Here is a 12,940-nt window from a genome sequence, read left to right as displayed (position 1 = left end):
CTATAATGTGACTTGACATATTTAAATTTGAAGTTTATTTAAATGTTTTTAGAAATAGATTCTTGTCATAAATAAATAGATATCCATCATCATTATCATTATTCTATTAAACTGTTGTAGTGTTTTCTGAGTAGATTACAAGTGGAAGTTACACTGTAAACTGATTACATACTAACATAACATTGTTGATCAAGTAGCTGTAGTTATTTTTAAGTGAGAATGACTTAATTTTGTAAGTTGGATTTGTACTGTGAAAACAAAAGACTATAAAAAGTTATCAGGAATGTTTCTGCCACTTAAAATTAGCAGTAAAAGCGGCTTAATCAAGACATTTTTTTAACCTAAAAATTTAGTTTGTTGGGGAATTAGTTCCTCAGGGTTCGATTCTGGTGCCCCCATTGTTCAACCTCGAAGCTCCGCCTTGGCCAAATCCTACATTTAAGATAAAAAAGTTGCTTATACACAGATGATACCCTAATTTACAACTGTCAGCAAATCACAACTGTGCCACAGAGTTATTGTAATTAATAATTAAATCAAATAAGTAACTGTATATGACTATATTTCCTTTAGTTACAGACTGCAATCCAGCAGGAAAGGCTCAATGGTTCAGTGGTATTTACGACTAACAGCTCGAATTGAGGGATTTGATGTCAAGAGTCAGTGAGAACAGACTGTGAGACTGAACATGACCGTTTCTGGTTAAAAGACTTTATGATGACTCTACTGTACAGTGAATTATAGTGGAGAACCTTCATAGACGGGTGGGGAGCTGCCATCTGAAGGGTTAAACCATCCAAGTCAACATTGCATAAAGAAATCCATCATCAGAACCAAGCAGAGCAGCAAGATACAGAGAAAATAAAAACTCACAGTCGAAAGGTTCTGAACATACAGATAAAGAAAGGAGTAAGGTCAAAGGTCATGGAGCTCAGAAGAACAACACATTGATTACATTTCCACCGAGCAGGAGAGTGTGTGGCACTTTGATGGTGTGAAAACCTCTGAGTGTGTGTGTGTGAGTGGGATTCGGTGTGCTGTGTTTGTCTTCATTAAAACCAGGTTGAACAGAGTTGGAGTGTCTTTTAGTCTTAATGCTACAGTGTGTGTGTGTGTGTGTGTGTGTGTGTGTGTGTGTGTGTGTGTGTGTGTGTATTGTCACTAATTGCACTTGAGGATGAGGATATGGAGATCACATTGCCGGTCAGATGTCTGCAGGTTTTTTGGCATATTTCTGGAAATGTTTGGGACGGTTGAAAACACAAAGAGAACATAAACTGGGGCCGACTCGCCTTCAACACAACCAGCTCGGGACCAACTACAACTCCCATGATGCTTAGACACAGGTGCAATCAAAGCCTCGTGGTAGCTATAAGCGCAAGTATCTGTTTAAAGTCAAACTTTAGACTCAGTTTTAGTGTTTTATTCTTCCTTCACTGAGAGCTGTAGTGTACTGTAAAGATAATGTGTCATTAAAAGTGATCTGATGGGTAGAAATGTCTGATTAACACTTCATAAGTCCCGCCCCTTTTTGCTCTTAGATATGCTACATGCTAGGCTAGTCCATGATGAAAAGACAATCGCATTTTGAAGATGTTAAAAAGTTAAGAGACATATATATAGTCCCATCTTAAGTAAGCTAATGTTAGCAAAACACAGGCTAACTAGTTAGTTAATCTACATCAAGATATCGTTTTGATTTCTCAATTCTCTGTCGTTTGCTGACTTTTAATAAACTCCTGACCCGTTTGAGCAAGTCGATTATTTAATCAGAGCTTCAGTTGGGACACATCCTGAGCTGGTTGCACTGAAGCAGAGTTGAACCCTACAAACAGAAATAAAGCAGCAGAAACAGAACATCAGTCGGGTCAGTAAACACATACGAGGTCGTACAGATACAGTGAAGCTTATTGAAACGATCACTTCTGATCAAAACTATGGAAACAAAACAGAAAGTGACAGGAATAAGTGGAAAGATATGCCAGTGATATCACGTCTAAAGGAATATTGTGAGTGTTGTTACTGAGGACGGTCGTAATGCAGCAGATTAACCTGAGTGTTAAACTGTGGGCTGCGAGTACACAGTGATACTGTCACACCTCGCTCACACATACAGCTTCACTTTAATGAGTCTGAATTTTCCCAATTTGAGACTCAAAACAACAGCGAGTAAATGAGGAAGAGGAACCTAAACGCTATTGTTCAACCTCTATGCTGCATCTGGGCCAAATCCTATATTTAAGGTAAAAACGTTGCTTATATGCAGATGACACCCCAATTTATCTCTGTCGTTAAATCACTACGGTAATAATAACTGTATTATGTATTACTTTCTTACTGAGGAACACTTTCCTATTAACACATCTGTTAATAACAAATGAGGAAGAAGAGCCTAACACAAGAGGGATTTTAATGTGAGAACCAAACTGACAAACGCAGTCGAGTGCTGAAGACCTTTGTGCTGGTTGGGCAAAGACTTCATTAAAAGTCGAAGGGAACTTATTCCAGAGAGAATAAAATCTCTAGTAGTTTGGTGACGTGTGGCTCAATGTTTTATTGTTGATTAGTGCTTTAATTGGGCCTGTACTCATCAGTACTGAGTACCATCACTTCTATTTTTTCTATTTTGTCCACAAGTAAACACAGCTAGCTTAACGCTAAGAAAACAGCACTGAAAATGTTCTGTTCAGACAGGTTGTGCAGAATTCACAGGAATCAACTGAATTGAATTAAACGTTGTGATCGAAAAATCACAACTTCCGGAAGGGATGTATCGACTTCCCCAGACTGCACCACTGTACACAGGTGGGCAGCATTAGCGGTTCAACTCTTAATGAATGACAACGTATCGTTGACGGAGGCGTAAAATCAGTCAAGAGTTCTTCGGATACTGCTGAAAATGTGGTAGTTGGTATCAGCAAGTACTCGTGTCTGTGCACCAAGTTATTATTCAAGGTTTATCATATTGAAAGTGACTTTAAAGAGGAATATATAAATCCATTATGAAGTGGCCCAGGCTGCTGCAGTATCACTGTGTGCTCCGTGCTACTCCAGCGGTTAATGTACACATTTAAAACGTGCAGTACGACCGTTCCTCAGTGGCGCCACCTGTCTACTGATATGATACATCATTTCTGAATCAGGACGAACACGGCGTCCACCATCGAGAGGAAAAGTGGTGTTTTTTTACATTCTGTGCAAAATTAGACGAAAAGTAGTCTACACATCATCATCATCATCATCATCATCATCATCGTCGTCATCGTCACCGTCATCATCGTTGAAAGTCTATTATTCTCGTTCAGTCAGTTTTCTTCTATTTACAGTTAGTTTCTAAGACGTTAGTACCACCGGCCCCCAGCGGACCATAAGACATTCCTCAGAGGGACAAAATCCACCTTCAAGCTGAACTCTGTAATCTTTAGTCCTGGTCTGAGACGTCTGTACGTACATATTAAACTCCTGAGTGCGTCTACAATCTGATACAGTCACACTCAACAATCCTGTAGCTGTTCCGACGCTGAGCTGCTGCTGCGGATATCTGAGCCGAATAAAAGAGCAAAGTGAGTTTAAGACTCTTTTATACGTTTGTGGAACTAACTTTCTCATAATTTAAAGATATTATCTCATAATTTACTGAAGATCTTTTAATTTATGAGACAGAATCTGAGATATTGCCTCATAATTGTGACAATTTCATTAAAATAATCTTAATTATGAGAAACTAACCCTTCGTTATGACAACTGGTCACTATTATGAAAACTCTCATAATTTTAAAGACATAATCTCATAATTAAATACATTTATGACACTTTCGTAATGTACTTTGTTATGAGAAATTAGTGCCAATAAATTCTGAGATACTGAATTATGATGACATTATTAATGCTGGGCTTGTTTATCAGATTTTATCTCATAGTTATGACTTTATAATCACAATTATTAGATAATACCTTTCATTATGAGGGAACTGGGTTTGTCATAATTCTAAGAACAAGTAATTAAAGTATTATTATAACTATATTATGAAAAACTTAGTGTCACAAGATTATAACTTACGTACTTTTCTACATTTAGTGTAATTTTTCCTAAATGTTGCAGGTCTTCTATCAGCTGCAGCTTAGCTTAATATGTAATAAGAGTTTTATTCTTCATCATATTCCTGCTCCCTGATTACTGAAGGCTTCGCGTGTGAACAATCCTCGGTGACGTTTTCAGGAGTTTGTTGCTTTCGTCTCATTTCCAGGATCCCTGATAATTAAACTACCGTAACATTGGAACAGTAATTCCATCTTAAGGTGGATTTTTGTCCTCATCTTTCAGTTTTAAAAACAACCTGCTGCTATTCAGCTGTCTATTTAAAAGGCATTCAGCAGGTAAAAAACACAGGGCACACAGTGAAAGAGGGGGGAAGAGGGGAGCGGGAATAGAAAAATAAAAATAAAAAAATAAAAAACTGTGGCAGACACAACTAGACGATCACCTCACTTCACTCTGTGGCAGAGAAACATAAAAAATGTAAAAAATAAAGTTTCAGAGGAGGCGGGGCACCAGGCGAGGAGGAGGAAGGCAGAGAGAAAGAGGAGGAAGAGGGGGAGGAAGAGGTCTGGCAGAACATGTCTCAGTCTCAGAAGAACTTGTCGTCGATGCGGAAGTGCGGTCGCGTGACGTCGTCCGGGTTGATGAAGACTGAGATGGATTTCCCAGGATTCTCTGTGACCAGCTGCTGAAGCTTCTTGGCCAGCCGGTCATCTGGCTGGTTCTCTCCGCCGGCGTCGGACTGCGGCGACGGCAGGTTGTTAGCGCTGCCTCGCCACTGCAGGTCCACCGTCAGCCTGTTGGCAGCCTTGGCATGCTCGATGGTGGTGCGGAGGTGCTCGGCGGGGTCGGAGCGCACTGAGGAGAGTTTGCGGGCGTGCAGCATGGCGGTCTCGTCCGACAGGTGCTCCAGCATGTTGCACTGGGGAATGAAGTAATTGGGACACATCTTGTTGACGAGGCAGTGCTGCAGGTCGTCGATCAGGCCCAGCAGGAAGTGGGCGGAGAAGTCGTCCTGGGCCAGGTAGTTGGCGGGAAGGCGGTCACAAGCCCACAGCATGATGCTGCGGAGGTGGTAGGGGCTGATGGCTTTGGGGCGGGACAACAGCTTGATGATGATGGCTTTACAGGCCTGGTACGCCTGCATCAGGCTGGACGAGATGCACTTCTTCAGCTGCACCTCGCTGCGGGCGAATGAGAGGCGCCACTCGTTCTCCTTGCGGCCTTTGAAGGAGCAGGCGGGGACGAGGTAGAAGCCGCTGATCACCTCCTCTTCGGTGATCTTCCCGTCCCAGAAGTGGTTCTCCATCAGCCAGCTCTGAGCGACGGCCGGCCAGCCTTTAAACGACACCACAGGGACGATGTCGTAGAGCATCCGGCTGCTCCCGACGCCCAGGATGACGGAGATGATGGTCCCGTTCCTCTCCACCTTCTCCACTCTCGGCATCCCTCGCTGCGGCTTCTTCTGCACCTCCAGCAGCACCAGGGAGATGGACTGGTAGAACCAGTCGGCCACCAGCGTCGGAGAGAAGAAGTAGTTGGTGGTTCCGTTGATGTGGTCGACGATGGTGCAGCAGTCCTTCCACTTGTTGATGGTTCCCTCGTCGAAGAGGCGAAGGCTGAGCCAGGAGTGGCCCAGGGCCGAGTGCCTCATGTCCAGGGTCACTGGCTGGTTGCGGTCGTGGAGTTTGAGCGCCGGGACCAGCAGGGTGAAGTCCATGTCGTAGTCTGTGCCACGAGCGTAGACACTCAGCTCGTCCAAGTCCATGTCCACCACACCTTCCCGAACGCCTCCCGACAGGAGGAGGTACTCGTTGGCCACCGGGAGCTTTTGGTCCAACTTCTGGACCATTCCTGAGAGACAAAAGGAGGAGAGACACATTTAGATAAAGAACTACAACTTCACACTACAAACACGGACACATCAGAGCCCGCAATGTGGTCTTATCATCGACTACATCTTGTTCAGGCATCAGTCTGGTTCAGATCATCCAACAAGGTCTCCTCCCGCTCCAGCATCAGAATCAGAGACAATAGAAATAGAAACAAATAGAGATTGCAGCCTCAAAATCTTGATATTCAGTCGTATCGACGCAGTTCGATCGGTGCCATAAAAGTATCAAAGTTCGGTACCGAGTCCTACGTGTGATTTACTGTTTGGTTTTTTATCGGGGTATCGAGAATCATGGAATTTTACTGGTATTGAATACTAACTTTCTGGTATTGTGGCTTAATGCCTCCATCTAGTCTGATAACTGGAGTATAAACTGCGTTGAGGTTTACTAACTGCAAGTATTCACTACTTCAACTGATTCATGAAGCTCCACAGATAAATTCTACAGTTTAACTTTAAAACTATTAAAGTTTGAACAACGTGAACTGCTGCTTGTTAACAATGTCACTCTCTTTCAGGACCGATTGCCATCAGAGCCCCTTTCACATCCGATCTCTTGTCTTTAATGAATGTGGGTCAGTTTTTGGAGTCTGGACCGCATCGGACCAGACGGGTTATTGTGTTCATCCCCACCAGTTGGACGGGACTGAACTGGTTTTCCGCTCTACTGAGCTAAAAGAGGAGAGACACAAACTTCCTGTGTGATGGCTGCATTCCTGTGCGGCAGTGAAGTGGACGGTTTGTGTGCTGCTTTCACTGCTCGTCACAAACAGCCCGAACCGACAGTGTTCACCGAACCTCCACCGGCACAATAATCCATTACTGCAAACACGTACGGAAAACACAAATTAACATCGTAACCAGGTTTTACTTTAACCAGCACATCAAATGTAGCAGATTAAAATATCAACGGCTAAAATGTCTGGTGGGAAATATTCCAAATAAATAAATATATATATTAATAGCTTATTAAGTAGTGTGTGACCTATAGATATAAGATAACCAGCGAGAACCTGATTCACACTTGGCGGGAGTATTTCTCGCTACCTAAAGAAGTTGGTCAATTAATCAAACAGGAGAGTGTCTCTCCTGATTGGCTCCTGACGGAGGCAGCAGAGGAAGCAACAAGGCTCGTTGGAGATGACGAGAACGTCCCGCACGCCGACCGCGGTTAATCGCTGCAACACCGGATTCAATCTGGAGCCGACTTCACCTCCATCAGCTGACCCGCTGGTTTTCTGTCGTCCTGTGTTGCCTCGTGTACAGCGTTGGGCAAGTTACTTTTCAAAAGTAATTAGCATTTCACGATTACATTCGTTCCTTTAATTTCTTGGAGGGAAAAGTAATAGCAATACTTCCATTTAGAGAAGGCTGCTTTTGGATTATTGGAGCTCGCCATACCTGTCTCTCGTAGACTGACTCACTTGTGTTGTTCGTTGTGTGTCCGACTATGCGTGCTTTCGAACACCCGCCCACTCTACCTCTGATTGGCTTACCATGAAATTTTACTCAGCCTCAGCCAATCGTCAGCATTTATGCACTTGTCTCGTGCACTGCCCACTAACCAATGAAGAACAGTAAAAACAGTCTCTCGGCTCAGAGATCTCGTTGGTCTGATTAAAAAAACAGCTTCAATTATAGTAACGCGCCGCATTGTTTGGCAGTAACGGCAACGGCGTTATTAAGATGGGAAGAGTAATCAATTAGATTACTCGTTACTGAAAACAGTAACGCCGTTATTCCCATCACTGCGTTATTCCCATCACTGCTCGTGTACGATGACGCATCAGATCATTAAACCGACAACATGAGTCGGATTTATCTTCAGTTTCTGTCAGTTTCCAGCTAATATTTGCTTTGAATCGGTCGTACGAACACGAGCTGTGAACGCATCAGGAGCTGGAAGCTGTTCGTGTAGAGATCTAACACATCTGTACACACATCTGTACACACATCTGTACACACATCTGTACACACATCTGTACACACATCTGTCCACATCGTGACTGATCTGCCGTTGAAACGAGGAAGTTTTGTGCTCGCTGTCAGAAATGTTGCATTAAATGACTAAATTTAGTTCAGTCAGATGGAGTTTATTTTACAGTGTGTGAGTGAGAGTGAGTGTGTGTGTGTGAGTGTGTGTGTGAGTGTGAGTGTGTGTGTGTGAGAGAGTGAGTATGAGTGAGTGTGTTTGTGAGTGTGTGTGTGTGAGTGTGTGTGTGTGTGAGTGTGAGTGTGAGTGTGAGTGTGTGTGTGTGTGTGTGTGTGTGTGTGTGTGTGAGATCCAGCTCTTTGGTGAAACAGACAGGAAGTGTTTTCACTGATCAGATCTCACATTCCTCCTCCTCTCGCTGCGTTCTGTCATCGTCACCGCTGCCAATAAAGTTTGACTGAAGCAGAGGAGTGACCTCGTTAACTCAGACCTCGTTAACTCAGACCTCGTTAACTCAGACCTCGTTAGTAATTATCTTCAGTTGAAACCAGAATGAGGGTTGTGATCAGGTTTAATTTATCCTCATTAAAATCAGGTGTGGTGGTGTGTTTACTTCCTCGTGCAGGCCGAGGAAATTACAGCGTTTAAGTCACGTGATCGTTGGAACCTGACTCCTACATATTGTGCTATAATAATAATAATTACAATAATAATAATTATAATATTTATAATAATAATAATAATAATAATAACTACAATAATAATAATAATTACAATAATAATTATTATTATTATTATTATAATTATAATAATAATAATAATTACAATAATAATTATTATAATAATTATAACAATAATAATAATAATAATAATAATAATTACATTAATAATAATTATTATAATAATCTTTACATGTACTTTTAAAACCAAAGTGTAAGAATATAAAAATAATTATTTAACATCAATTTAAAGACGATTTCATCCAGATAAAACTAAAATACTTCGGAACAATAAACCGCAACTCCACAACTCCCATGATGCAACGCTGCTTCACACTGTGTTATTGTTTTGACGTGAGAGGAAATTACTAACTCTGAATATCATTTAACAGATCAATCCGAGGATCAATATGATCAATATGATCTGATATCAGCTGATTGTTGTTTTATTGATCGTAATAAAGTGATTGATTGTGTTGTCTTCAATAACAACGTGTTGGATTTGACCAGAAGACCTTGAACGCATCAGCAGCGTCTCACCTGAGCTCCGTTTACCGGATCCGTTATAATCCGGTAAACGGAGCAGGTGGAGTCTGACGGTGCCGGTACAATAACACCGTTTACCGAGGAGCACGGTGTCGGTGCTCCCGGTGTATAACGGCTGTGTGTCGGTGCTCGGTGTATAACGGCTCTGTGTCGGTGCTCTCGGTGTCGGTGCTCCCGGTGTATAACGGCTGTGTGTCGGTGCTCCCGGTGTATAACGGCTGTGTGTCGGTGCTCCCGGTGTATAACGGCTCTGTGTCGGTGCTCTGTGTCGGTGCTCCCGGTGTATAACGGCTGTGTGTCGGTGCTCGGTGTATAACGGCTCGGTGTCGGTGCTCGGTGTCTGTGTCGGTGCTCGGTGTATAACGGCTCGGTGTCGGTGCTCGGTGTATAACGGCTCGGTGTCGGTGCTCGGTGTCTGTGTCGGTGCTCGGTGTATAACGGCTGTGTGTCGGTGTCGGTGCTCGGTGTATAACGGCTGTGTGTCGGTGTCGGTGCTCGGTGTATAACGGCTGTGTGTCGGTGCTCGTGTCGGTGTCGGTGCTCGGTGTATAACGGCTGTGTGTCGGTGTCGGTGCTCGGTGTCGGTGCTCCCGGTGTATAACGGCTGTGTGTCGGTGCTCGGTGTATAACGGCTCGGTGTCGGTGCTCCGGTGTATAACGGCTGTGTGTCGGTGCTCTGTGTCGGTGCTCTGTGTCGGTGCTCGGTGTATAACGGCTGTGTGTCGGTGCTCCCGGTGTATAACGGCTGTGTGTCGGTGCTCTCGGTGTCGGTGCTCGGTGTCGGTGCCTCACCCAGCATGGAGAAGATGAAGTCTTTGGCCGTGTGGATCTCCAGAGCCCGCTGGTCGTCGTACTCCCGCTGGTCGTGCTTGCTGAACTCCTGGATGAGCCGGTTCACGTCCTCCATCCGGGCCGCCGACCTGAAGTCGAGCTCGGGCCCGCCGCCGCCTCCCGGCAGCCTCCCGGCGGCCATCGTGGGGCTGTTCCCGAGGCTGCCCGCCGAGCCAGCCCGACTGGAGAGAGCAGGGGCCGCCATCTTTCCTCCGCGGTCACACACACAGGTTCACTACGGCTGAGACTGCTGCTGGTCCGCTCCGAGCCGAGCCGAGCCGAGCCGAGCCGAGACGGACCACACCAAACAACCACCGGAAACTGCGACTCTACTTCCGGTGGTCGCCGCCTTCAAAATAAATGCGCTGACAGGAAGTTGCACGGTTGTTGTTGTTTGTAATTAATCCAATAAATATGATCCGTAAGTATTTTAATGGACACAATGAATGATCAGTTTAACTCAGTGGTTCCAACCTGGGCTCTGTTTATTCTTATTGTAGTAATATTTGTATTTATTTATTTTATTTTATTGTATTTTATTCAATTAATTGATTTTAAGGTTTGTAAGAAAACTAAATGAAAATAGACACAGTAGACTTAAATCTCAGTAAGATGTTTAATAGAACTATGGGCATGAAAACATTGATTTTCTAAAAAACAAAAAAATAATAATAAATTAAAAGTCAGTACGATTTTTAAAAATTATATTTAAAAAAATATTTTATGTGTAAAATAAATAAATTAATTAAAAACGTAAAACAGCTTATTTAGTTTGACATTATTTTACTTTGAAAGTCTCGGGCGGAAGTGAGTCCTGTTGACGTCACCCTCCCTCTGCGGCAGTGTGTTGTTGATCCAGGTGTGTGCAGTGTGTTATTGATCCAGGTGTGTGCAGGTGTGTGCAGTGTGTTGCTGATCCAGGTGTGTGCAGTGTGTGCAGTGTGTTGCTGATCCAGGTGTGTGCAGTGTGTGCAGTGTGTTGCTGATCCAGGTGTGTGCAGTGTGTTGTTGATCCAGGTGTGTGCAGTGTGTGCAGTGTGTTGCTGATCCAGGTGTGTGCAGTGTGTGCAGTGTGTGTCTCTGTCCTCCAGGGGTCGCTGTGACTCCTCCCGCCGTTGACCCGGCAGTGAACGGCCGTCCCCGGGGTCGCTCTGCCGGGGTCACCGGGCTCCACCATGGCGTGGAGGAGCTGCTCTCTGCTGCTCAGACTCACCGGAGATGATGTTTTCCGGAGCTCCGCGAGGGGAGGCAGGTCAGTCCCCGCAGCCGGAGAGAGGCAGCCTGTCCCGGCTGACAGACAGTCGGACCCCCGCTGTTAGCAGTTAGCTCTGTTAGCTCTCAAGGACAGTTATTTATAAACGGGTGCTAGTCCGCTAACGCTAGCTTGGTAGCTAACAGAGCTAGCTGCTGTTTGTTTGCTTCTTGCTTCAGTTTTAATGCGTCAATATACTTTAATTAATTATACTTATATAATGCTATAATTATCTTATTATAGTTCTTCCACCTTCTTCTAAAATATGTGTATAAAATTAAAAATATAGACCTTTATTTGGACTTCTGTAACCCACATTATCAGCACTCATTACACCAGTTATATTCATTAATGTTTAATTTATTTATCTGATTATATAACTCATATATCACTAATGTGTTAGTGTCCAACTCTTCCTCACAGGTTAGTTAATGACAGACAGTCAGTGAGTGTGTCTGTGTCCAACTCTTCCTCACAGGTTAGTTAATGACAGACAGTCAGTGAGTGTGTGTGTGTCCAACTCTTCCTCACAGGTTAGTTAATGACAGACAGTCAGTGAGTGTGTCTGTGTCCAACTCTTCCTCACAGGTTAGTTAATGACAGACAGTCAGTGAGTGTGTCTGTGTCCAACTCTTCCTCACAGGTTAGTTAATGACAGACAGTCAGTGAGTGTGTCTGTGTCCAACTCTTCCTCACAGGTTAGTTAATGATGTTACTGAGTCAATGTGAGCAGATTGTGTCTGTAGACTGAAGAGAATCAGAGTCTCTCTGATGGTGGAAATAAAGGTTTTACTTCCTTAAAACAGCCGTTTTTTGAATGGAGTTTGGTGTGACAGTGTGGAGCAGAGGGGATTTGAACCTTAATAATTCTCATAAACTGAGCTGACCTACCTTCTAATAATGAACTCTGTAAACAGCAGACAGTAACAGGAAGTGGAGATAAACCCTCCTCAGGTGTTCTCAGGTGCCTTGTTGTTCTCCGTCCGTCCACCAGGTGGCCTCACAGCTTCCAGCAGCGATGCGGTTTCAGGAAAGCCTCCAAGAAACCAGAATCCAAGAAGGTGGAAGAAGAGCTGATTCCCCATCAACACGCCGAGTCCTCTGAGGTCGCGGTCCCCCGTCGGAGCCCCGCCCCCCACAGCGTCCACCACCGTCCACCCGGGTCCCCGCGGGCCTTCAGCCGGCTCCTCAGACCGCTGGTGTTCACCGTGGGGGTAGGTGGCGTTCACCTGTCAGAGCCCTTCAGCGGTGCTAGCGTCAGGTGCTAACTCCATGTCAGTTTACAGGCTGCTCCTTCGGCTCGGCGGCCATCTGGCAGTACGAGTCCCTGAAGTCCCGAGTCCAGAGCTACTTCGACGAGATCCGAGCGGATTGGCTGGAGAAGCTGCGGCCGCCGAAACGAGGAGACGTCCGCAAAGAGGTGAAGAATCCTTCGAACGCAGCCACAGTGATGGTCTCATGATCTCAGTCTGAGCTCTGATTGGCTCTCTGTGTTTCAGATCAACCAATGGTGGCACAGCCTGAGCGAGGGTCAGAGGACGGTCACAGGTGAGAACACACAGGTTCGATCTCCGGCCGCCTCCTCTTTACAGTGACCTCTGACCTCGCCGTGTCTTTGTTTTTTCCCAGGAATCATTGCTGCTAACGCCCTGGTGTTCTGCTGTTGGAGAGTCCCGTCTCTGCAGCGCTCCATGATCAAATACTTCACCTCCAACCCCGCCTCCAG

The 12,940-nt window shown here is 44.8% G+C and overlaps 2 protein-coding genes and 1 long non-coding RNA gene across 8 annotated transcripts in view; 2 read left to right on the top strand and 1 right to left on the bottom strand.

The window, feature by feature from the left end:
• Positions 1-695: 695 nt before the first annotated feature.
• LOC127363135 (nucleotidyltransferase MB21D2) lies at positions 696-10,376 on the bottom strand. The gene is made up of 2 exons (XM_051399656.1): positions 9,924-10,376; positions 696-5,893 (listed from the first exon to the last, which is right to left on the bottom strand). Exons 1-2 carry the CDS (start codon positions 10,165-10,167, stop codon positions 4,629-4,631), a joined length of 1,509 nt encoding a protein of 502 aa, XP_051255616.1. The 5' UTR covers positions 10,168-10,376; the 3' UTR covers positions 696-4,628.
• A 432-nt stretch (positions 10,377-10,808) lies between these two features.
• The window catches only part of LOC127363146 (presenilins-associated rhomboid-like protein, mitochondrial), a 42,909-nt gene continuing 40,777 nt past the window's right edge, over positions 10,809-12,940 (top strand). For 2 of the 5 annotated variants that reach the window (XM_051399683.1, XM_051399684.1), the window contains exons 1-5: positions 10,887-11,214; positions 12,209-12,428; positions 12,494-12,634; positions 12,714-12,762; positions 12,844-12,939. In XM_051399683.1, coding sequence (XP_051255643.1) covers positions 11,138-11,214; positions 12,209-12,428; positions 12,494-12,634; positions 12,714-12,762; positions 12,844-12,939 — 583 coding nt within the window. In that variant the 5' untranslated portion in view covers positions 10,887-11,137. Of the gene's footprint in view, positions 10,858-10,885; positions 11,215-12,208; positions 12,429-12,493; positions 12,635-12,713; positions 12,763-12,843; position 12,940 lie in introns of those variants that run through there. The other 3 variants (XM_051399682.1, XM_051399685.1, XM_051399681.1) reach the window with 3 other exon arrangements.
• On the top strand, positions 11,223-12,019 carry LOC127363175 (uncharacterized). Of its 2 annotated transcripts, none has more exons than XR_007884670.1 (2): positions 11,223-11,612; positions 11,748-12,019. It is a non-coding gene; the product is annotated as an uncharacterized LOC127363175 (long non-coding RNA). The 2 variants fall into 2 exon arrangements; XR_007884669.1 differs by having other exon boundaries at positions 11,611-11,692.

Source organism: Dicentrarchus labrax, unplaced genomic scaffold (genome assembly GCF_905237075.1).
Source record: "Dicentrarchus labrax unplaced genomic scaffold, dlabrax2021, whole genome shotgun sequence".
NCBI classification, from domain to species: Eukaryota; Metazoa; Chordata; class Actinopteri; family Moronidae; genus Dicentrarchus; species Dicentrarchus labrax.
The sequence above is the reverse complement of the archived record's forward strand: the minus strand, read 5'-3'. Positions and strand labels throughout refer to the sequence as shown.